This window comes from Mytilus edulis, chromosome 13 (genome assembly GCF_963676685.1).
Source record: "Mytilus edulis chromosome 13, xbMytEdul2.2, whole genome shotgun sequence".
Classification (NCBI taxonomy): domain Eukaryota; kingdom Metazoa; phylum Mollusca; class Bivalvia; order Mytilida; family Mytilidae; genus Mytilus; species Mytilus edulis.
The window spans coordinates 12,447,911-12,475,715 of NC_092356.1; the positions used below are offsets into that span (position 1 = coordinate 12,447,911).

At 32.9% G+C, this 27,805-nt stretch overlaps 1 protein-coding gene across 1 annotated transcript; it reads left to right on the forward strand.

Moving 5' to 3' along the window:
• The first annotated feature begins 1,761 nt into the window (after positions 1–1,761).
• On the forward strand, positions 1,762–27,246 carry LOC139500708 (uncharacterized). Its single transcript, XM_071289534.1, has 3 exons — positions 1,762–1,884; positions 22,216–22,443; positions 26,809–27,246. Exons 1-3 carry the CDS (start codon positions 1,821–1,823, stop codon positions 27,069–27,071), a joined length of 555 nt encoding a protein of 184 aa, XP_071145635.1. The 5' UTR covers positions 1,762–1,820; the 3' UTR covers positions 27,072–27,246.
• The last annotated feature ends 559 nt before the right edge of the window (positions 27,247–27,805 follow it).

Consider the following 27,805-nt stretch of genomic DNA (forward strand, 5'->3'; position numbering starts at 1 on the left):
CCGAGTTAAGGCTTTTATTGAGGTTACCTGGTAAGTTCACACAGATTGTGGCGTGCGTGAAATTACCTGGATATTTCATACCACATATTTGTGTGTATGGAGATTATTCGTTACCTTCATACAGCATACTTGGCGTGCATGGAGATTACGTGTGCACTTTAATTATACTGCAGATTTGGCGTGTAATGATATAAACTGTGTTTATGTGTCGCAGAAATAGTGTTTTCTGGTATGTATAATAGCCGTTTATGGCTTAACCGTACAATGCACTGTTTACAAAGATAATGCGTGGACTACACGAATCAACAACTGCTTAATAGAATGACGTAAAGAGGGTTGGACATTAATTTTCAAATACGACTGAGATTTATCATACCATAAATCTTTATAACAAATATAATATTAATTCAAATGCATAGCTTGGCTAAATTAAAGGTTAATATGTTCAGTACAATTTACAAAATCTGTACAAAATACCTATGAACACCAATTGTGTTGTTAAATCACACAGAGTTTGAAAACATAGTTGATTCTGAAATTATTTTTGTTCCTTATAATATTGAACAAATTTTGAAATTCGTTCGTAATTGATAAACCGATTTGTGGTATTGGGGTCCCTCATTTATAAATTCTTTAATTGTTCAGGAAATTTTAGTCTATTTTTATTTACTTTGGGCATTTTTCTTTGTTTTGTCTATTTTAGAACCCCGTTATTTTTATGCCCCACCTACGATAGTAGAGGGGCATTATGTTTTCTGGTCTGTGCGTCCGTTCGTCCGTCCGTTCGTCCGTTCGTCCGTCTGTCCCGCTTCAGGTTAAAGTTTTTGGTCAAGGTAGTTTTTGATGAAGTTGAAGTCCAATCGACTTCAAACTTAGTACACATGTTCCCTATGATATGATCTTTCTAATTTTAATGCCAAATTAGAGTTTTTACCCCAATTTCACGGTCCACTGAACATGGAAAATGATAGTGCGAGTGGGGCGTTCGTAAACTGAGGACACATTCTTGTTATCTTCAATTTTTGTGTGTAACCTATTTTTTTTCTATTCTTATTTTTTACCCATAATTTGGCATTTTTTGCCTTTTATTCTCTTTTCTGTTAACCCTATCGAGATCATCTAAGATCACAAATATGATTAATACGGAAACTAAAAATATCATGACCATAAATTAGTATTTTTGATGTTAAAACTAAGATTTTTATCTTCAAATCTCAGAAAATAGGAAACCGGATCAAATATTACTCAGTTTTAAAGATAACAAATATGATTTTCTTCGGAAACTGCAAAAATTTAAAGGCCAACAATTACTATTTAGTGTTTATATTGATATTGATTATTTTGAAGTCCTTTACATGACTTTTCGTATGTGTATCTTGGTAGTAATTAAAAAAAAATTAAAAAAAAATAAAAAAAAATAAGCAGAAAACATACAAAGAAATTGAAACCGTCTTAAAAGATTTAAAGCGTACACATTGAGGACAGTTAAAGATAATAATGTATACACAAATAACTATATTTACATGTACATATAAAATCCGAATACATCATATATATATATTGTATATATACATATACATCTCGGTACGTCAGATCACAAGTTCTTCACAATGTCGTATAAAGAATGAACATACATGGGGAGAGAAATTTATATTTTTATTACAACATTAACCAATCGAAAATTCAATATCTACATGTAACAAACTTGTAAGTGCAATAAAAGGTAAACAGGCGATATCTTTATATAAACATTGATATCTCTCTTATTTATTCTTGTTTAAATCGATCACCCATACCTTAATCTAGAAGGAAGGGAAACAATGGTGGTCTTTTGTCGGTTGTGGATTTTTTCCCTTATTTTCATAGGATTGGTATATCATTCAGGTTTGTTAAACAGATAATGATATATACTAGTATTCTGCAGTTGAATTCTAATGTGGGTAAATTTTCATTTCCTAACGTCTGACCTTAGACAAGCAGATTCAAATCGTCTTGCCATGCTTACGTTATGGGAATATTGCGAAAACTAAAAAAAAAAAAAAAAACCAGGAATGCTTTAAATATTCATGATGAGTATTGAATCAACGTTTTTTTTTTTATAAATACAACAATACCATAATTACGTAAATGTCAGTCTCACAAATTGTAAGTTATCTACCTAATCTAATTAAATATATCGGTTTGATTTTTATCTTACAGTTTGAAATAAATAGCATAGTATTTTTAAAGAATGTCGTTTTTTCCCTTTAAAAGACATGAAGGTTTAATAATGTTCAGCGTTATAATTAGATAGAACTATTTACAAAAATTAACCATACTGGTTAAAAATGTTTGTTCAAATATAAGTAAATATAGAAAAGAAGATGTGGTATGATTGCCAATGAGACAACTCTTCACAATAGACCAAATGAAACAGAAATTAACGATTATAGGTAACCGTATGACCTTCCACAATGAGCAAAGACCAAACAGCATAGCAAGCTATAAATGACACCGAAATCACAAGTGTAAAACAATTTAAACGAGCAAACATACGGCCTAGTTAATGTACAAAAAAATGTACAAAACACAATTATGTAACACAGCAACAAACTACAACCGCTGAATTACAGACTACTGACTCGTGAAAGGCACATACATACATAATGTAAGTTCATTATACACGACTAGAATTACAAGCTACTGATTCATGAAAGGCACATCCATACAGTATGCAAGTTCATTGGGCACGACATGAATTACAGACTACTGACTCGTGAAAGGCACATGCATACAGAAGAATGTAAGTTCATAATAAATGACAGGAATTACAGGCTACTGGCTAATTAAGGCACATACATACAGAATATAAGTTCATTGTACACGACATAAATTACAGACTACTGACTCGTGAAAGGCACATACATACAGAATGTAAGTTCATTGTACACGACAAAAATAAAAATACAGACTACTGACTCGTGAAAGGCACATACATACAGAATGTAAGTTCATTGTACACGACAAAAATAAAAATACAGACTACTGACTCGTGAAAGGCACATACACACAGAATATAAGTTCATTGTTAACGACAAGAATTACAGACTACTGGGGCGTGAAAAGCACATATATGTATACAAAATGCAAGTTCATTGTACAAGACAGGAATTACAGTCTACTGACTCGTGCAAGGCACATCCATACAGTATGTAAGTTCATTGGGCACGACATGAATTACAGACTACTGACTCGTGAAAGGCACATACATACAGAAGAATGTAAGTTCATAATACATGACAGGAATTACAGGCTACTGGCTAATTCAGGCACATACATACAGAATGAAAGTTTATTGTACACGACATGAATTACAGACTACTGACTCGTGAAAGGCACATACATACAGAATGTAAGTTCATTGTACACGACAAAAATAAAAATACAGACTACTGACTCTTGAAAGGCACATACATACAGAATGTAAGTTCATTGTTAACGACAAGAATTACAGACTACTGGGGCGTGAAAAGCACATATATATGTATACAAAATGTAAGTTCATTGTACAAGACAGGAATTACAGTCTACTGACTCGTGCAAGGCACATACATACATAATGTAAGTTCATTGTTAACGACAAGAATTACAGACTACTGGGGCGTGAAAAGCACATATATGTATACAAAATGTAAGTTCATTGTACAAGACAGGAATTACAGTCTACTGGCTCGTCAAGGCACACACATACAGAATGTAAGTTCATTGTTAACGACAGGAATTACAGACTACTGACTCGTGAAAGGCACATACATACAAAATGTAAGTTTATTGTACACGATAGAAATAAAAATACAGACTACTGAATCGTGAAAGGCATATACATACAGAATGTAAGTTCATTGTTCACGACAGAAATTACAGACGACTGACTCGTGAAAGGCACATACATACAGAATGTAAGTTCTTTGTACACGACAGGAATTACAGGCTACTGGCTCGTCAAGACACATTCATACAAAATGTAAGTTCATTGTACACGACAGGAATTACAGACTACTGACTCGTGAAAGGCACATACATACAAAAAGTAAGTTCTTTGTACACGACAGGTATTACATGCTACTGGCTCGTCAAGGCACATACATACAGAATGTAAGTTCATTGTACACGACAGGAATTACAGACTACTGACTCGTGAAAGGCACAAACATACATAATGTAAGATCATTGTACACGACAGGAATTACAGGCTACTGGCTCGTCAAGGCACAAACATACAGAATGTAAGTTCATTGTACACGACAGGAATTACAGACTACTGACTCGTGAAAGGCACAAACATACATAATGTAAGATCATTGTACACGACAGGAATTACAGACTACTGACTCGTGAAAGGCACAAACATACATAATGTAAGTTCATTGTACACGGCATCAATTACAGGCTACTGACTCGTGAAAGGCACATACATACAGAATGTAAGTTCATTGTACACGACAGGAATTACAGACTACTGACTCGTGAAAGGCACAAACATACATAATGTAAGTTTATTGTACACGGCATCAATTACAGGCTACTGACTCGTGAAAGGCACATACATACAGAATGTAAGTTCATTGTACACGACAGGAGTTAATCGACACTAGGATACTTGAAAGTAATATTATAAGACTGATGAGGTATAAGTTTCACATTTTTTTTATATACATATGGACCGTTTGTGGTTCCACTTTTTTGCCGTTCTTTAAGTAGTTTGTCCTCTTGTTTTTTTCTGTACTGTACAGATATCTTATATCAGGAGGTTAAGGACGAGGTTAGTGCAAACCATTTATTACCCAACCAATTTCTGACCATGCAGCACCTGGGTGGACTATCTGAATCATGATGTATAAGTGTCTAGGTGTGGTCTACAGAACTTAAACAAGGTAAAAAGGACAGAATAAAGGGGGAAAATACAGAAAAAGGGCCCCAAAATATAAAGAATAGAGAAAAATAGGCCCCTTAATATAATGAATAGGGAAATATAGGCTTTAAAAATCTTAGAATTATAGAGAATATCGGGGTGTTTTGAAAAACAAAATAGAGATTTATGAGCAAAAGTAAATAGAATCTTAGACAAAAAAAGGCATAAAGAATCATGAAAAAAAGAAATAAAGGACTCCGCTCCCCTTTTGGACCCTTTTCAAAACCCTCGTGTGTTGAATGATATTTCTTGTCTTTTGTTGTCCTATTTTCGGAGGAGTTCGATTTTTATAACTAACTTGTGACTTATAGTTGTTAGTTTCTGTGTCATTTTTATCTCTTGTGGACAGTTGTCTCATTGGCAATCATACCACATCTTCTTTTTTATATTGGTATTTTTTACTGTCCAGTTTTTTGTTGTTATTTCTCTTTATATTAACAAAACTTGTTTTTCATAAATAAGTAACATTTTACCTATGTATATCAGCCCGTTTTTAGGTCACCTACCCAAAGGGCCGAGTGAGTTTTTTGTTACTTGTTGTCCGTCGCCGTTTGTTAAATTTTACAAAATTCTTCTCCTCTGAAACTACTAGGACAAATTTAACCACTCTTAGCTTAAAATGTGGCTACCAATAGAAAATACAAGCAAAAGGCAAGTTTGGTCTATCATTTCAAAAACTGTTACAAATACATGGACATGTGTTATAAATTATCAGCTCTATCAATATGCGTCAGTACTGGCAGACGACTTCTCATATGAGTTATCACCCTTAAAATACAAATTTATCATTATTTTCATTTCTACCTACACTACAGCCCACGTGGACTTTGTCATTTCCACGCGCCCACGGTGGGCGTGTGAATTGGGTGGACATTTCGGTCCACGCCCGCCCACGTGTCCACTTGTCCACGGTATGTCGTGTGCATTGGGTGGACATCTGTGGTCCACGCCCACCGACCGGTCCACGGTATAGCGTGGAATCCACGCCCACTGCTGTCCACGGGAGATCGGGTGGGCGGGATCGATCCATGAACGTTATATATCGGTACAGTGGTTGCCATATGTTTATTGATTTGTAAATGTATTGATATGCACTTGTAACACTTTGTACATAGAGTAATTTATCCTATAATAAAACATTGTGAAATTTTTGCATTGTTTTGTACGTGAATTAGGAAGCCTTAGCTTAATGTTTTGTTCAGAGTTCAGTTTGTATTGATTTGACACCAATGAGTAAACTTAAATTGAAATTATGTGAATTTGCCATTTTAAAATTGTTGTCGTAAATACTGATTGCCGTGTAGATACAATAAACCAAGATGCCACCTGAATTATTTCAATAGAATAACATGTGCTCTTAGAAGGCAGTTATTGCCACGTGCTTACAAGTCATCAGCTGCTCACTATATTCGTTTAATCTTAAATATATGTCCCATTTGTCACTTACAACTGATTCAACCCGAACATATTTGAATAAAAAAAAGTCATGGAAAACCCTTGTTAATTACCGAAAAACATATTGCTTATTATATAAACATTATGCCGTGAAATTTTTTTTTTTTTTTACCTCATTTCGTTATTTCCAGGACAAATAAAAATACTATGAACTTTAAAGAATACAAAAATGAAAGAAAAGATCACTGACGGATGCTTATATATGTACCAGTGTTAAAATCAAATTCTTGTTAAAACATCGGTTGTTAATTATCTTCATTATCTTTACTCATGAAATTGACAGGTAATAAATCACACAAGATATTAGCGTTGTTTGTACATGTATTCATTGAGCTGTGATTCGATCATCAGATATAGTAATAAAAGATTTTGTGATTTGAATTGCGATGTTAGAATTCGGTTAGATTGTCTATTGCATAAGTTAACCGCTTTTCAATGAATTTAGTTGAAGCAACACTTAATATTGGTATCATTGATTGACTGAAGCTTTTTAACGTCCAGTAGCAAATATTTCATACAGGTACAAGTTTAATTTACAACTTTATATCAAAATAACCCTGACAGATTAAAATGCAAACTTTATAGATGTGTACACAAGAAATATACAACATGTAAAGTTAATATCAATAATATATTAGTACATAGATAATTGACCAAAATGGACCTTACTTTCGCAACACCTTGTCTTCTTTGTGAACTACATTTTGTAAAACAGTTTTCAAATTAGATTCAGAGTCAAGTTTATTAAAATTATGATGCTTAGTTTCAACTTCATTTAACATATATTTCTAGTATTACTGCTGGTTTGCTGATGAAGGTTTAAGTGTTCCTCATCATCTAATTGGTGAGCTTTACCCGCTCTATTTTCTCTTTGATTTTTCTTAAATAAGCCTATTTTATTTTTCAAAGTTACATGTATGGTCATTTATACGTAATTTTATTAAAAGCTGACGACTGTTATTTTTTGGGGTTTGAATTGCGCAACTAGTTTTCTATTATTTTTTTTGTTCCTGATAGACTGTTTTCCAGTGCGTAATTTATTATACATATTCAGGACGAATACTCAACAATAATAGATACATGTAGTTAACCTTGGCACTTGTAATGTTTACAGAAAGTTAAATATACCTATTTAAATAAAGATGATTTAGATGATTTTGATTTTTTGGTTTTATTCTTTTGTGAGAAGACATGACACTAGCATGATTCGTTTAATTATAGTATGTACAGCATGCCTTGTACTTTTCTTCATACATGTATTATAATGCATCTTGTCAGCATCGTTTTGTTAATTTTGTGTATACATTTGTATGTGACTAATCTCGAGGAGGTAAAACTGTATTCATATAAAGAAACTAATCTGCGCAAAGCAAGGCTAAAACATTAAAAAAATAAGATGTGATTTATTTTTTTTCTCAAAGTCACAGAATATTTTAAAATGCAGTTTGACACAATTATGTTTTCATTGTTGAAGGCCGTATAATATGACTCTGTGAAACTGTTGTTTATTTAAAATAATGCCACATCTCCTTATTTCGGATCTGATGGATTGATGTCTGACTTGTCTCCTTTTTATATCTAAATTTCGTATACTTATTTATATACATATTAAATGTAGTTTCGTAACCATTTAAAGTCATGTCAAAAGAAATCTGCATAGCAAGATCGTGAATGACGTGTATGTATAGGCTTTAAAATCCATACAGATTTATCGTGTAAAATCTTGGACGTCAGCATAGTTTGATTAGATTACATTGTACAATAAGAATATTATGACACAGGCCGTTTCAGGTCTAGAGCTTAATTTCAGATATATAATTTATTTCAAGTCCGGTTTGTAAAAACACGAGAACACAAGCTTCAAAATGCTATATAAATATGATACGTGTATTGGAATTCTTTACATTTTAGAAAAGAAGACCGTTACTTTGTCTTTCTTTCTTCCTTCTGTTTAATGTTCTATTTCAATAGTTTCATCTTTATTAAAATTATCTATTGCTAATTACATGTACATGTATGTGCCTGTTCAAGTGAATTATGTAATCCATTTCAACGAGAATCCCTCAATTCAGACAAAAAATTCTCAAAATAAATTTTAAATGTTTCAATTATATATGTACATTTGTAATTATAAAATTTGTAATAGTATATTTGAAATCCGTAATCAAATGTATGGTTTGAATCTTATAAAATCTTACATTCTATATTACATCAAATTCATATTTTTCAACTACAGTCATTTATTTTTAAAATACTATTTTTTTCGGCTGGATTTTTTTCTATATATGCATACTGCTCTATTTCTCTTCAATTACTCCAATGGGCGTATGACATTTGCGCCGATTTTGAAAATTTTCATTCTTTCATTTGAGCCGATTTCATTTTTTCATTTGCGCCGATTTTATGTTTACTCCTAATTAGATTTACAGGTAAGTTAATACTTGTACATGTACTGTACTATACCATTGGTAAACCTGGTTATAAATGTTGTTCATTTATGTTTAATTTAACTTTGATTCATATTGTTCTGGAACTTCGTTGTAAGACGATGGACATAGTGCACACTGAAACGAACCGATGAGTCAATTCTTTAATCATATCGAGGGCCATACATACACATGTATCGGAAGGTCAGTGTCCTAAAACATAACATCATATCTTACTAATTTACCATAAAATCGTGTAAAGCCAGATTCACCACGGATTATATTGTCAAACACAGATCTAGCATTACCATGTGGAAGATGTTCGAAAGACAGAGGCTAAAGAACTATACGGGTACTGTCAAGTGAAAAGTCTGGAGGTGCATGTATCTTGTAGGCCTTCTTCCATCTCCCCGTGGTGAGCAGGGGACAACAGTTAATATGCATGTTATGATTCACAATTCATAACAGTTTTACAAGTGGCTAATGAAAGAGGTATATATAATGATAAATGAAAAATAACACGACTTGTACGACTTTGCCCCCCGCAGAGCTATAGAAAAACAGTACATTAACGGGTGTTACACGGACTCTTTTTAGACGATACACGGACTCTTTTTAGTTGTTACACGGACACTTTTTATGAATAGAATCACTCGTGCATGCTCAGTGAGTTCATGGGCACTTTATCTTTCAATTAGATTTGAACTTTTTGGTTCACCGACTTATTTCCCGTCTTTTTATTGAACAACATCAATATCTTTTTTTTTCAAACATTTCTAGTTAATTACTATTCACATCAGTACACTAAGGGATTAGACATTTAACTTCAATAGAGGGGGGTATTTTCTCCTAAAATAGATATTTTGGTCCCAAATTATATGAGAAAAAATTATTATGGTCAAGCAGATGACAAATTAATGTTTTGAATGATTCCTGATTTTCCAAATATCGTTAATAGTGCTCATTGGCGGATCCCAGAGGGGGGGGGGGGGGTCCGGGGGTTGCAACCCACCTTTTTTGTTGGCCGATCAATGCATTTGAATGGGGACATATAGTTGGAACCCCCCTTTTTAAAATGACTGGATCCGCCCCTGGTGCTAATTTAAACAAAAACATTTGGGTGATGGCGTTGAAAAGCAAATAGTTAATATACTCAAAAAAGAACATACCGCCCCCTTTATGAAGCAAAATATTCGGTCAATAAATGTTTTCTTAAATATATGGACATGAATAGTATTTTGGACAATGCTGAAAGTAAAGAAAGGATGATACTGACGTGAACATTTCAATAAAAAATAAGACAGGAAATAAGTAAATAAAAATCAAATCTAATATCAAAAGATAAAATACCTATCAACTCACCAATGCACGATTGATCCTATAAACAAAAAGTGTTCATGTAATACACGTCCAAATAAGCAGCAAATCTAGAAAAAAATCATTCAACTTGTCATCAATTTTGGGCGGTAAGCTGCGATTGGATCATATGGTAATACGTGTTTAATCCCGATCAACACTTGCAGATCTAGAGACGAGCATGAATTTAAAAAAAAATCAAAGTATATTCCTGAATATATATAATATTAAGACAAAATCCATTTTTTTTCATAAATATTTCATTCACTAATGAAGTAGGAAATTCATTCTTTTAATACCTTTATATTGTTATCGAATTTATATAAATTCATTCTTTTAATACCTTTATATTGTTATCGAATTTATATCAGTGGCGGATCCATGTCTAAATCCAGAACAAAACAGGGGGGGGGGGGTCCAACTTTATGTCCCCATTTAATTGCATTGATCTTCAAAAAAGGGTTGTTCCAACCCGCGGGACCCCCACCACTGCATATTAAATTCATGTATTTGGCAACAAACGCGCGATTTTTACGATTTTTTTAAGGGGGAATGGCGGGATTTAATGGCTCATCCTGCATTTTTTCATCAAATATAAAGATCACAGCCTGTGTATTTTAAAATGAATTAGCCCCCCTCCCCCTCCCCGCTTTCCGTTTTATTCATAAAAATCAAACATTATCTTACTTACCACTAAAATATTCCTTAATATATTACTTTTTTACGAAGTTGCATTTTAAAAAGTCTTAAATGTGTACAACATTTATATTTTACTTGAAATGGTTCTTTTTTTTTTTACCAAATTATTAGATTCCTGATTTTTTTTTCTTGAAAAAAAATCTCGGTTGAAGGGAAATGAAAAAAAAAATGTGTTTATACTATAACTTACATTTACTGCTTTATGGCTATCAAAGATTCTCAAATGTTTAGTCTTGCTTAACGTATTATTACTTGAAACGTCGTACAAGTCAGATAAAAAACAAAAGTAACAAAAGAAACAGGCCGGTAACAACCAGCCGAATAGTTTTTCTGCACTTGTAGTCAGGTCAAGGTCCTCGGCTATCGCCTCGGACCTTGACCTGACTACTCGTGCAGAAAAACTATCCGGCAACGGTTGTTACCGGCCTGTTTCTTTGTTACCTTTGTATTTTATCTAATACTTGGATAGAGAGTTCTCTCATTGGCACTCATAACAAATCTACTTATATCTATTCACCTGTAATTTACCTGTAAAAAAAATCGGCGCAAATGAAAAAAAAAAAAAACCGGCGCAAATGCAAAACGCCGACTCCAATGCAGCCAGACAGGTGTTGTTCCCACCGAAACAAAAAGCCATATTTTTTTTTGCATTTGACAGCTACGGTATACCCCAACTATCATATCATCACACTGACAGGGACCTTCAAATAAGCAAGGTATTCAAAAATAGTCATCCTTTCAAAATGTTTTGTTTTATTTTATCTCCGGGTGGAACTGTTATATCATTCATTACAACCTGTGTGCTTTATAAGATCAACAATTCTATTTGATTTATCATTGTTAAAAAATTCGGCGCAAATGAAATGCAGATCGGCGCAAATGCAAAACGCCGACTCCAATGCAGCCCGGTGTTGTTCCCACTTGTACAGTTGATATTAAGTTTTCTTTCATTGCTTTTTTTATATAGAAAAACATAATTTTCGAAATACTCATTGTTACTATTAAATTTAACCACGTCCCACCTTGAAAACCATTATTGGTCCCTTTAACGAGACAGCAACTAAACGACATAATTAAACTATAGATATATACAGTCCAAATTATTCCTCCGGTATTAAATAAAGATACTTGAAATTTGTAAGAATATTTCAGGTTGATATTTAATTGTTTAATATCTTTTTTTTTTGGTATTGAAATTAAAACAATTGATTAATCGAAGTGAATATCTATACTTTGGAAATCATTAAATTTGTAAGAATATTTAAAGTTGATATTTTGTTTTTTCTCATTCATGCACTGGTGAAATATTCTAGAGAATTGCTTTTTTGTATGAAAATTAAAACATTTAATATATAACGAAGTCAATATCCGTACTTGGGAAATCCGTATTTTGCTTTACAAAAAAAAAACATAGTTTAAAATCAAACTTTGTAACCGTTGACTATAACCACGGATTTGTTTAGATTAATATATAAATCCTTGATATAACCAAGTCCGACTTTTGAAATTCAAGACCATACGTACTCATGTGATAATTCATTTCGAATTATATTTTTTTTTTATATTTAAATGTGTCCGTTGTAAACGATGATTTAGAAAGTACTTTTTGGAGAAAAATGGCTAACCTTTTTAATAAATAAAAGGAAAAGTGTACAGAAATATAGACATCTTTTTCTTTTTGTGTATTTAGGTTTGTGATTTAAAAAATAAAATCCGTTCCTTTCTCCAAGGTCCTTAACATACTAAAAGGCGATTCCCTGTAAAGGGAATTTCTATTTCAATTCATTTGTCTTTAAACAGACACTCCTTCGATTAAATTCCAAATCTGATTGGTCAAATCCAAACTGTGGGCGGTCTTCCCGTTATCAGGTATATTATCATTGGTTTACACAGAAAGTTGAACGCCAATAGTAAACCAATGAACATGCAGAATACAAGTAACGATTTTTAAAATATATTTTCTTATATCAATGACCAGAGCTCTGATCAATGACTTAACTTAATCTATAACCCTGAATTTCTATTACAAAAACGACAATAGTTTCTTCTTTTTTCACGCAAATATACACGGTCCACTGCTTGCACTCAAATTCTCGTATTTGATTTGTTATATAATTAAAACAGGAACTTTCATAGATGTTTTAGTAAGCGTTTGTATGCATTCGATGGATAATTTATTGTTTTATCTTAAAGTCTTTGTTTTATTAAAATATATTCAATATTTGAGAAGTTATTTAAGGTTTTATCAAATGAACATTTCATCTAAGTGTTAATTGTTAATAATTTTTTCATGTCCGTAGATATGGGTATTTTAACACCCTGAAGTACCCCAGTACACCCTGAGGCGAATTTATCCCCGGTCTTAGTCTGAATCGGGTGAGTTTTAGGGAAATACGCGTACAAAGTGTAACGTGAAAACAACGTTATAGTAGTCTCAGGTTAGATCGAAAGTGTACTCTTTGTACTTTGAATATTACTGAAGATGAAGTCCATTTTGTTTTACAATGTGAATGCTGTAGAGACTTAAGGAGGCATTTTATGAAACCTTATTATTATAGACGTCCATTGTCGTTCAAATTAGTGCAACTCCTCAGCACTGAAAATAAAAGATTTGCGTAATTTTTGTAAACTCTTGATTAATGCACTTAATCATAGGACCAAAATGTTATTGATCAATACTTGATATTTATTCGCTTCTCTGATGTAGTATGCCATGTTGTCATATTAAAAATGTATTTGTATTTATTGCACTGATAAGCTTAATGTCTGTGCTCAGAGTATTAAAGTTTTTAAAAGTTTTATAACTTTTTTATACTATCCTGGATTTGTACCAAACTTGGACAGAAGCTTGTTTATTATCAAAAGCTAGTATCTAGAAAGAAATTAAGTTAAAATTTTGTTCTTTATTTCCGTATTTTACATGTACTTATGAATGGACTTAGCTTTTCTTCTAGATACATTACATATCTGCAGTTAAAGTGTTTAAAACATTTATTAGATTCATAAACTATGCTGCTTTTTTACAAAACTTGGACAATCAAAAGTTAGTATAGAGAGGAATATCTTTATTATTTTTTTTCTCATTTTTGTTGAGGCTGTGATTAACATCAAAAGTAGGCGAGACACCAGGTTCAACGGAATCCTTACAAATTTAATATACAATAAGCACAGTTTTTTTTTTAATTCAATTTTTTTTTTATTATTAAAGTTTCTGTTATAAAAGTCTGTTGGAAAACGTTCTATTAAACTTTTTTGTGTGTTGCATAATGTAAAAGGATAATTCTGGGGATAATTAGATTATTTAGATTTTTCTAACTGCATAAAATTAAAAAAAAGTTTCAACTTTTATTAAATATGAAACAAACAATATTTCAAGAGAAGCAACTTTTCCTACTTAAAAATGTTTTATTTTAGATTTTTCCTGATTTCACAACTTTTGAAATCATAAAAATGGTCACTTTAATTAAAAATAATAATTCAAGAGAAACAATTCCCTAATTGCATGTTGTTTAAATTGCAATAAAAACGCAAAGGTTTAATTTGTTTATTTAATATTTTTATCTAAATTCACATTTCGCCTTAATTTAATTCCCATCTGGCCTAAGTATATTTTTTACCTTTTTACCTGGAATTTCCAGTTAAGGTAAAATGAGAACACACCATAAAGAGTTGGATAGAATTATCAGGACGCGCCGTTACATGGGATTATTTATCCACGACCGACGATTTCATTCTTTACCAATTAGCGTGTTGATTAGTCGTTTTATCTTTAATAATTATTAAAAAGAGTCGTGTCACGGTGATTTGCGATGGTGATAAATTAAATAGTTTATTAAAGTCAAATAAACACATACATGTACAAGTTTACTCGGTAAACAAATACAGACGGTTTCATTTAAAAAACCAATTGAAAAATCTCCACAAAGTCGTAAAATTTTCCATTCAATTTATTTCTTTTGAAAACGGTAAATGAAATTACAGATCAAATTTGAAACAAAATGTGGCTTTCTTATGGATCAAAACCCCCTTTTGATAGCGTTGTCCACTTTTGTCTACTACTAAACATTCTTATACTGAAGCAAGGTTCCGTTTGTAACGTAATTCATCGTTGAAAGTGTAGAAAAATCCGTCCGTTCGGAACAAATCTTAACTTGAGTACACAAGCCATTTTGCATACGGGCCCAGTTAGAAAGCCTTGAGGGAATATAAATAAAGTCTGAATAATGACTATACATGTATCTCCATATTAATCTCAGTTTCTATATTTCATCATAATTGAGTATTTTTCTAATAGACAAATTTAATTTGTTGGTTGCTTAGCGTGTTGTGGCAAAAGTCTCATGCGCAATCAGGACGGCAAGTCGTATTAGAAAAAAAGAAAAAGATTATGAAGTACTACGTTAGAAACGGTAAACGTCTAAACACCACCTAGGCCGCCTTGGTGCACTAAGCTCCTGAAACTGCACTAAGCTCATGTTGGAACAGTCATATAAGCACCAAGGTCATTCAGTACGATCCCGAGTACGATACAGTTTTGAATAAAGAGCATATATTTAAATTTTGGTGTAAATATATTCAGAAATTAAAGACTTATTAACATTATACCTTTGTAATTTGGTTTGCGAGAATAAAGATATATATAGAAATGTAACTATATACCCGAGTTGAAATGACAAAGATTTAAGCAATGACAGGTCGCAGGACGGCCTTTAACGACGAGAAAATCCATATCGTCTAGTCATCTTTATGTATATGCATTGGTTTTTTTTGTTCCAAAAGTTAAAAAAAAATAGAGAAAATATTGTCATAACATGTAATGTAAATTTGACTGATAACAGTTTTTAAACGATTATATGTTCAAATGTTGTCAGCTGTTTACAAAGAACCTGTAAAATAACAAATTCCCTGTACTTTACCGAACTAAATATATTTAATCAGAGTCGCCAAAATAGCCACTGCCTTAATCATGATGATATAGAATTAAAAAATCTCTTATTTCCGAGCCTTTTTATACAAATAAGATGATGTGGTATGAAAACCAATGGGACAAATCTCCATCGAAGTCACAAGTCACAATTATAAAAGTAAACCATTTAATATCGGTCAAAGTACGGTTTTCAACACGGAGCCTTGGCTCACACCAAACACGGTACGTCTAAAAACTGCTAATTAAGGACGCCTTAGTCGGTGCATTACCTTAGTCAGAGACATATATACATGTGTATATATGTCTCTGCCTTAGTGCACCAAGGACATATACAATGCCACTAAGGACTAGAAGGAGTGATGTTATATGTATTATTTTTCCATATTAAGATAGAGATTGATATTAAATGCATAAATTTCATAATCAAATTTTATAGAAAAATAATCATAAATAAAAGAGATATTCAACATTATTTAGGCACGTGCCAGTGTCTCTTTGATATTCCGAAAATCAGTGAACCGATTGACACGTTCCAAATAACAAAACAACTGATTAAACAATCATAATATTTTTATTTTAAATAATTAACAATTGTATAAAAAAAAATGCTTAATATTTATAAGTAGATGTGTTCTTATTTAAAATGATTAAAAGAACAAATAATTTTGCTTTTGTTTTATTTCATTCCCGACAAAGTTATTTGCAATAGGTGCATGAATTTGGCCAGTTAAGAGTGTGGTCAGCTTGTTAAAATGTTTATGTAAGATATATCAAGACAAAAGCCGTCTGTTTACAAAGACTTTTTTTTTTTTACCAAATTGTCTCTTTCAGATATTGTTTGAAATGATTTATGAAATAATGACTATGTGCTTTACTCATTGTTGAAGGCCGTACGGGGTCTTATGGTTATTAATTTCTTTGTCATTGTGTCTCTAGGGAAGAGTTGTCCAATCGAAACCGTCCAATCATACCACATCTTCTTGTCTATGTTGCATGTAGTAAAAATTTATTATCATAGCGAACTCGTTTTTGTCCAGAAATATATTGCTCGAACGTTTTTCATATGATAATAAATTTGAAATGAACCATAGCACAGGCAAAAGATATAAACTCTGTCCAAATACGTCCGTTTACATGTAAGTTCAGTTTGGTTACATGTAGTAAATATTTTTTTATCAAATGAGTTCGTTTGTGCCCTGAAATATATTGCTCAAACTTTTTCTTCATATTTTAAAAAATTTGAAAATGGTCACATAAGATAATCTCTGTCAAACCAGTTCATATATGAACTCAGTGTGGTTGCATGTAGTAAAGATTTATTATCTTATTGATTTCTTTTTGTCCAGTAATACTTTGCTTAAAGTCTTCATATATGAAAATAAAATTTGAAAAGTGCACCACAAGAAACAAAATAAAGTGTTTCAGCTCCATACCTTTCTATTGTTCGAACACTTTATTTTATTATCAAAATTTTTATATATTTCAGTCTTTTATTAATTTGAACGTCAATTTAAAAACCCGACATTAGACATATTGCTCTGGTGACACATTTATAATTCATATGAAATAATTACAAAATACACTTGAGAAAATACTTCTTCATTCTGAAAAAAAAACCATGAATAAAATTTCAACAACAATTCATTTATTAGTATCCAACTTTACCAATCTTGTCGATTAAACACGATAGATATAGCAGGATTCCCGTGTAATCAGTTGACACGTGTCAAACGGGTCATTGATTTTCGTCATATCAAAGAAAAACAGGCACGTGTCTAAATAATGTTGAATATCTCGTTTATCTAAGATTATTTTTCTATAAAATTTGAAATTTATGTATTAGATATCAATATCTACCATAATATGAAAAGAAATTACATTTAATGACACCCCATCTAGTCCTTAGTGACATGTTATAAGTCCTTAGTGCAATAAGGACTAAGGACTCCTTAGCAGTGTTTAGACGCACCCCACCATACAGCCCACTTAAATTAAAGTTTAAAATATTTCACTTAAATTTCTTTAATATTTCGAATTTCTTATACATGTGTTAGAATAAAAACAATCATTTCAAATTTTTTTTATTAAAAGATTTTAAAATGTTTTAAATTTCTTTATCTCTTTTTAACCCCAAAATCTGCAATTTTCTCTTATTAAAAAAAACTATTTTTTGTTGGCATTTAAGGTATAGCAAGGAGGTTATATTAGATATCATATCATAAACACCTCTACACTGCATTGCTACCAAAATTACACCTGAACTATATGACCCAGTCACTGATAACAATCACGTGACATATGCGATTTATCCAATAGCCCGAACTGATCGCGGTAACAGCTCGGTACATCAGAGGGCCATGTCAAGTGGGTAATAAACATGTCGGTTTCTTTATAATTTTATCATTTTTCTCTGATCGAACTGATATCCTGGGGATGCTAATTTTGTATCAAGCAGAGTGTTCACTCTCCTTCTTATATAACTTCCTTGGGTATAGGTAACACATAAAATGTTGGCATTTGAGAAAGACACCGATAAATATTATATAATAACCTTTCTTTATTTCTTCATTTCTTCATGGATCAGTGGTTTTATTACCTGTTTATTACTGGCACGTGCCGTCGGACAAAACCTTTGATGACAGAAAAAATCATATTACGACAAAACAACAAAATGTACTGACAAAAAATTCAGATATATTATCTTGAGGAAAAAATACATCCGATGGTATGTTTGTTTTATTCATAACACCATCCCATCATGGGCTTAGTGCAGTTTCAGGAGCTTAGTACACCAAGACGGCCTAGGTGGTGTTTAGACGCTCCCGGTTAGAAATTTCTCATTATTTGGTAAAAGGATATTTTCATTAGCTATTAAAATTGGTACGAATCATATTTCTCATTATTTGGTAAAAGGATATTTTTATTAGCTATTAAAATTGATACGAATCATATTTCTATATTTCTTCTGACAAAATTATATCTGTTCCTTTAAAATAACCCATAAATTTCAGATTAGATTATAAGAACATTGGAACTGAAGTCTCTGGAATAATTCATATATATAAGGGCTTTTGAACTTATAAATATTGTATAATTTTATATATATATCATAGGCGGATCCAGCCCCCCCTCCCCCCCCCCCCCCCCTTAGGAAAAGTTCTGAATCCGCCACTGTATATATAGACTAATATAATAGCAGGATTGATTCTTCTTATGGTTTCTTGTATACTAGTATTCGTCAACTATGAGGAATCCTATTAAAAGAAATGACTCAGTACATATTAGATTCCAATTCTATTCTGTTTGGTTTTCTCAAATGAATATATCAATATTTTACCGAGATTATATATAATGTGTATATATGCATATTGTGTAACCTTTTGATTAAAACTATATTCATGCCGTAAATCTAGTTTTTTTTTATTAACTGTTAAGGAGGTATCTCAGCATTAAAAAGACGGAAAAAAAAACAACATTGGAGCAGGTGTTCATGTATATAAAAGAAATACTGATAGCGATTAGGATAATAAAGTTCTTTTTGCATGATCCTCAAAAATGAATATCTGCCTTCTGAGTGGATACCATAAAGTCTTAAGTGATGGGTTGAAGCAAATTCAATACCTCATTGATAGTTGAACTGTCCTGACATCACAAATTAGCATCAATAAAACATTTTGAAAAAATACAATAAAGTATTTATCAAACAAAGAAAGAACACATTTGATATTAACGACATGTTAAACAATATGAATACACTAATTAGATCGAATCCGTGAAATTGATTTAAAATCGTTTGATAAAATATTATTGCACAATTTTAAATCGTAATCAATCATTCATGTTAAATTTAAAATTGTTATAACCAATAATTGACATCATTCTACAATATATTGCTGACTAGACGAGCTCAGATTGGCCGGAAATGATTAAGGCTCTTACGGGGAACGTAACATGTATGTCGATTCATTGTATTAGGTAAAGTATCTCTTCGAGCTTCTTATCAAAAGTTTGCAATTGAATAAAAATGAAACATATCTCAAGTGCCGTGTGCTAGAAACCTCTTGTTGAAAGAATTATGCAAAATTGTCTTCGAGTTTAAATAAAAATACATTTTTTTCTCCAGTGCCGTTTTATACTATTCATATCCATTTTTGTCTTTAAACAGACGTCGAAATCAAGCATTCACCAATCTTGAAATAATCAATGTACTGACAAAACATCGGATGACTACAAATTATTTTGGGTGGTGACAAGCACTTGTATCAGATAAAAAATCGCATCTCTATACCCAAAAGTGAGGTTAAGGTACACTTCACAGACACATTTTTCCGGAGACAAGTTCCTGTGTGGATGATGAATAAATGACCGGGAATTCAACCTCACCGTAACAACTATTATATTGTTAATCAGTATACTCTAGTTTGTTGTTATAAATTATATTAAAGTCATATGAAACCTCTAATTAAAATAAAAAAGGATGCATATGTTTTGTTATAACTATAAGTATAGTTTTCATGCTAAAACTTATGTACTGCCATATACTTTTTTTCTGAAGAAAATTCTTTAACTTGTCCACATTTAGAAGAAGATTCCTTTTTAAATTGCTTGATTTCAGGGCCCAGTTGTTCAAAAGGATGCAATTCGCCGACATATTTTCCGTATGCAAGTAATCTTAGCGTGACCTTTCTCGTAAAAATCAATCGATCGCAATACGCATCGATATGTCATTTAAATAAACTATATTCTGATTGCACATGTTATACACGTGCTCATTAACCATGTTTCTTTGCTGATTGCTTACAATAAGGTGACAATCTGTAAACTACGGCTTCATAATACGACAAATATAAGTATAACCGTTATATGTAATTTTTATTTATTTGTATGTCATTCTATTCTACTAGTATTCTAATGATAGTGCAGTGGAAGTGCATAATGGTCATTCTTTTGAAATAATTAGTTTTTCTAATAGATTGGATTTGAGTAAGTAGATTTGAGTAGGCATTCAAATTTTCCCGCAATTTTTGGAAAACCTTCTTCAGATATTTTTCCTCAACGTTAACACAAATTATTGGTATCCTTGATATAATATCGATTATATATTTGTAAGACAAAAGATTTTCACATCATTTATCTACATGACTGTTCCTTAAAAAATATTTTCATTAATATGCATAAGCGATAAGGAATGTTATTTTGGACTTGATAATTTCCACGTTGTTATACGAAATACGTCCGGTTATCAATCAAAAACGCAAGTAACGTGGGTACAAATGTCTGCGACAGTTTAATTTTCAATTTTAAAGTCCGATATCGGCAAGATAAAATCCGAAAACCCACGAGCTACTATGCGAGAATCTTTTTCTCTAATGATTAAAACATAAATAAAATGTTGTTAAGCGAAATCTCCTTCGATAACCTTCCACATTCCACAAACTTGTCAATTTTATTATCACCTGTTGGCAAAGTTGATTCATTCGGTGAACTGGTAAAGGTTATGACCCTTAAACGTCTCTTACAAAGATAAAAAGTGCATGAAATATTGCAAACTACTTTACAAAAAGATTTTATTGGAATAAACCCCTTAAAAAGCATCAAATGTATCCGAAAATCACGAGTTATATCTAGAACTGTGCATACTTCTTCCCACCGTTTACCGTGGGCATTGTATGTCCACGGCTGTCCTCGGTATAGGGTGGACACCACGCCCACGACTGTCCTCTGTATAGGGTGGACAATACGCCCACGGAAGTCCACGGCATAGGGTGGGCACCACGCCCACGGTGGACAACGGCCGTGGACAGAGAGTGGACGGCATTGGTTTGTCCACCGTGGGCGAGTGGAAATGACAAAGTCCACCTGGACTGTAGTGTATTATCTTGAAAACTTGAAATAACTTCTACATATAAATATGGATTTTCGAAACTTACAGGCGACTCCTTATAAGAGTTACTGCCCATCAATGACGATTTTCCAAAATTTTTGAGTCAAAACCTTATATCTTAAAAATTATAAAGATAGATAGCAAAAATTATTAGCAATACTTGAAGACAATATGTAGGGAATAGTCTGGCGACTTTTAATTGAAGTTATTTGAATTATTGTAGAAGTAATCATATGTTTCATGTCGGTACTTCTTACAACCGATTAAACGGTATTGGTTTGTGTCATTGTTGAAGGCCGAACGGTGTCTATAATTGCTTACACGTACACTTCATTTGAAAATTGGTAGATATGAAATTGAGAATAGAAACGGAGAACGTGTCAAAGCGACACCAACCCGACCATAGAGCAGACAACAGCCAAATGCATATATATAGTTGTCTCATAGGCTCACATACCACAGCTCTTTATTTTTTGTATTCATAAATAATTCTTAAATTGTACTAATGTTATTGTAGATACATTATGGTGCTACCAATGTGGTGATAGTTCTGCCACAGGTCCGTGTATAACAGACACAGCTGCCATGGAGGCAGAGTACATTGAGTTCAATAAAACAAACTCGACAGAGAAACAAGATCAGCCAACAACTGATAAAGACACAAATACGAAAAAATACCAATATCTTAAGAATTGTCAGAACTCAAACTATGATAGATGTGTCATTGAGAGGATAGAAGAACAAGGTAGTGTATTTACTATGACAGGTGTGTCATTGAGAGGATAGAAGAACAAGGTAGTGTATTTACTATGATAGATGTGTCATTGAGAGGACTGAAGAACAAGGCAGTGTATTTACTCTGATAGATGTGTCATTGAGAGGATATAAGAACAAGGTAGTGTATTTACTATGATAGATGTGTCATTGAGAGGACAGAAGAACAAGGCGGTGTATTTACTCTGATAGATGTGTCATTGAGAGGAAAGAAGAACAAGGTAGTGTATTTACTCTGATAGATGTGTCATTGAGAGGATAGAAGAACAAGGTAGTGTATTTACTATGATAGGTGTGTCATTGAGAGGATCGAAGAATAAGGTAGTGTATTTACTATGATAGGTGTGTCATTGAGAGGATCGAAGAATAAGGTAGTGTATTTACTATGAAAGATGTGTCATTGAGAGGATAGAAGAACAAGGTAGTGTATTTACTATGATAGATGTGTAATTGAGAGGATAGAAGAACAAGGTAGTGTATTTACGATGATAGATGTGTCATTGAGAGGATAGAAGAACAAGGTAGTGTATTTACTATGATAGATGTGTCAATGAGAGGATAGAAGAACAAGGTAGTGTATTTACTATGATAGGTGTATCATTGAGAGGATAGAAGGACAAGGTAGTGTATTTACTATGATAGATGTGTCATTGAGAGGATAGAAGAACAAGGCAGTGTATTTACTATGATAGATATGTCATTGACAGGATAGAAGAACAAGGCAGTGTATTTACTCTGATAGATGTGTCATTGAGAGGATAGAAGGACAAGGTATTGTATTTGCACTGATAGATAGGTCATTGAGATGATAGAAGAACAAGGTAGTGTATTTACTATGATAGATGTGTCATTGAGAGGATAGAAGAACAACGTAGTGTATTTACTATGATAGATGTGTCATTGAGAGGAAAGAAGAACAAGATAGTGTATTTACTATGATAGGTGTATCATTGATAGGATAGAAGAACAAGGCAGTGTATTTACTCTGATAGATGTGTCATTGAGGGGATGGAAGAACAAGGCAGTGTATTTACTATGATAGATGTGTCATTGTTGGGATAGAAGAACAAGGTAGTATATTTACTCCGATAGATGTGTCATTGAGGGGATAGAAGAACAAGGCAGTGTATTTACTCTGATAGATGTGTCATTGATGGGATAGAAGAACAAGGTAGTGTATTTACTATAATAGATGTGTCATTGAGAGGATAGAAGAACAAGGTAGTGTATTTTCTATGATAGATGTGTCATTGAGAGGATAGAAGAACAAGGTAGTGTATTTACTATGATAGAAGTGTCATTGAGAGGATAGAATAACAAGGTAGTGTATTTACGATGATAGGTGTGTCATTGAGAGGATAGAAGAACAAGGTAGTGTATTTACTATGATAGATGTGTCAATGAGAGGATAGAAGAACAAGGTAGTGTATTTACTATGATAGGTGTATCATTGAGAGGATAGAAGGACAAGGTAGTGTATTTACTATGATAGATGTGTCATTGAGAGGATAGAAGAACAAGGCAATGTATTTACTATGATAGATAGGTCATTGAGAGGATAGAAGAACAAGGTAGTGTATTTACTCTGATAGATGTGTCATTGAGAGGATAGAAGGACAAGGTAGTGTATTTACTCTGATAGATGTGTCATTGAGAGGATATAAGAACAACGTAGTGTATTTAGTATGATAGATGTGTCATTGAGAGGAAAGAAGAACAAGGTAGTGTATTTACTATGATAGGTGTATCATTGATAGGATAGAAGAACAAGGCAGTGTATTTACTCTGATAGATGTGTCATTGAGGGGATAGAAGAACAAGGCAGTGTATTTACTATGATAGATGTGTCATTGATGGGATCGAAGAACAAGGTAGTGTATTTACTCCGATAGATGTGTCATTGAGGGGATAGAAGAACAAGGCAGTGTATTTACTCTGATAGATGTGTCATTGAGGGGATAGAAGAACAAGGCAGTGTATTTACTATGATAGGTGTGTCATTGAGGGGATAGAAGAACAAGGTAGTGTATTTACTATGATAGATATGTCATTGAGAGGATCGAAGAATAAGGTAGTGCATTTACTATGATAGATGTGTCATTGAGAGGATAGAAGGACAAGGTAGTGTATTTACTATGATAGATGTGTCATTGAGAGGACAGAAGAACAAGGTAGTGTATTTACTATGATAGATGTGTCATTGAGAGGATAGAATAACAAGGTAGTGTATTTACTCTGATAGATGTGTCATTGAGAGGACAGAAGAAAAAGGTAGTGTATTTACTATGATAGATGTGTCATTGAGAGGATAGAAGAACAAGGTAGTGTATTTACTATGATAGATGTGTCATTGAAAGGACAGAAGAACAAGGTAGTGTATTTACTATGATAGATAGGTCATTGAGAGGATAGAAGAACAAGGTAGTGTATTTACTATGATAGATGTGTCATTGAGAGGACAGAAGAACAAGGTAGTGTATTTACTATGATAGATGTGTCATTGAGAGGATAGAAGAACAAGGCAGTGTATTTGCACTGATAGATAGGTCATTGAGATGATAGAAGAACAAGGTAGTGTATTTACTATGATAGATGTGTCATTGAGAGGATAGAAGAACAAGGCAGTGTATTTACTATGATAGATAGGTCATTGAGAGGACAGAAGAACAAGGTAGTGTATTTACTATGATAGGTGTGTCATTGAGAGGATAGAAGAACAAAGTAGTGTATTTACTATGATAGGTGTGTCATTGAGAGGATAGAAGAACAAGATAGTGTATTTACTATGATAGATGTGTCATTGAGAGGATAGAAGAACAAGATAGTGTATTAACTCAGTTCATATTTAAAAAGAGATTGGTAAAAAAGGTACAATAACGAAAATTCCAAAATATAAAGCATTGCAACAGTTAGTCTTACAATCATAAGTTTACAAATAAAATTGAGAAAGAATATGGGGAATATTTCAAAGACACAACAACCTGGCCGCAGAGCAGATAACAGCCGAAGGATACCATTGTGTCTTCAACGCAGCGAGAAATCTTACACCCGGAGGTGAGCCTCATCTGATCCTTAAAAACAAATATGTACTAGTTTAGAGCAAATGGACATAATACTTATATAACTCCAAAACATATAAATTAACTAAAGCTAAAAAACCCACTTAGTACAAAAGTTAGAGGCTCCTGACTTGGGACGGGTTAAACATGTTTTAAGATTTCAACCCTCCCCATACAATAAATTACGAAACACATAGAAATACGCAGAGTAAAACTCTGTTTATAAGATTGAGTCTGAAGTTCGAGTCCGATTCCAGAAAAAGGTAACAAAATACACTTATGTCTAAGCAAAATGACAATGATGCATAAATAAATAATTTGACACCAAGAGCAGTTATGACACCAGATCCCAGTTAATAAAATTGAGAATGGAAATGGGGAATGTGTCAAAGAGACAACAACCCGACCAAATAAAAAACAACAGCAGAGGGTCACCAACAGGTCTTCAATGTAGCGAGAAATTCCCACACCCGAGGCGTCCTTCAGCTGGCCCCTAAACAAATATATACTAGTCCAGTGATAATGAACGCCATACTAATTTCCAAATTGTACACAAGAAACTTAAATTAAAATAATACAAGACTAACAAAGGCCAGAGGCTCCTGACTTGGGACAGGCGCAAAAATGCGGCGGGGTTAAACATGTTTGTGAGATCTCAACCCTCCCCCTATACCTCTAACAAATGTAGAAAAGAAAACGCATAACAATACGCACATTAAAATTCAGTTCAAGAGAAGTCCGAGTCTGATGTCAGAAGATGTAACCAAAGAAAATAAACAAAATGACAATAATACATAAATAACAACAGACTACTAGCAGTTAACTGACATGCCAGCATGCAAGCCTTTTTACATTGATGCACAATATAAACTTCTTAAACTTTTTTTCTCTCAGTAACTACAACTATAAAATCAGTTAACAAACAGGGTTGAAACAGTTAACAGCTTAAATTGATCTCAGATAACAGTTAACAACACCTTGAAAAGGGCCATAACAGGTTAACACAAAAAGGTATTGCCCCCTCTATAAATGGCTGGTAGTTCTTAAGTTATCTTATTTTATAGAATCCTGTTGTCAAAGGCGGATTTAGGGGGGGGGGGGGCAGGGGGCCCGGGCCCCCCCTTTTTGGGAAAAAATTTGGTTGCTTATATAAGGAATCACTGAAGCGTGACTGGAGCGGGCCCCCCTCTTAGGTCAGTCAGTGGGCCCCCACTTATGAAAATTTCTGGATCCGCCACTGGTTGTCTGCTTCAGCATTATTTATATTTATATTTCAGGAAAAGTCCACGCATATATACGGGATTGTCACAACAGTGCTAACAACTATTCATTTTATGACCCGAAGTTTTTAGATTTAGACCATACACGTAACCACACATCATGTATCTACGACGCCTTTTCCAAGAGAGTAGCTTGTGTCACTGTGTGTGAAACAGATTTTTGTAATGGACCTCAGATAGCTGGTGGAAATAGTAGCCGCGCTCAAACACTACTTGTTCTGTTTTATTCTGTTCTTGTAGTGTTAAAGTACATTGTTTAATCTATAGTGAAACATTGGTAACATGAAACGTCTTAACCTGGCTGAAATTCCATAACGTAGTGCTATGCTTCGTGCGAGTTTGGCACAAGCTTAGAAAATATTGGTGCTATTTAATTCTATGTATAGTTCATTACTTTTATATATAATTAATATTGCAATAAAATATTGTAGTAAAGCTAAATGACTCGGTGTTCCATTTCAGTTCAGAATAAATATGTAAAACAACTGAACTAAGAAAACAAATATGACATATATGTGGAGGGCACAAAATTATTTGCTGGCGCCATATACCTTCGTATTACTCAATATTTAGTTTTGTAAAGAAGTGCTTGAGACTGTTGTTTCATCTTTTGGATAGAGATTTGGTTGGTGTAAACTAGACCGCAAACAAACGACAGACTAAGCAAAACCAGGTTTAGACTGTATCATGCATATACGGTCTTGCACAAAAGACACATTGTCTGTCGTTGATTTGCTGTCCAATTTACATTTGCATTCTAATATATATCAGCGGTCTTTTGGCCGTAATAATTAATCTTTATTCCACACAACACTTCAACTTTATACGAAATTTAAAACATAAACTAGTACATTGCTGAAAAAACATTAAAGCGTGTTATCGTTTTTATACATCGGTAAATAGTCAATGCTAAAACAAAGAAAATTATTAATTACTGCTTTGACTATCTTTGTTCGACAGTTACGATCTTGAAAATGTATTATATGCGCAGCTT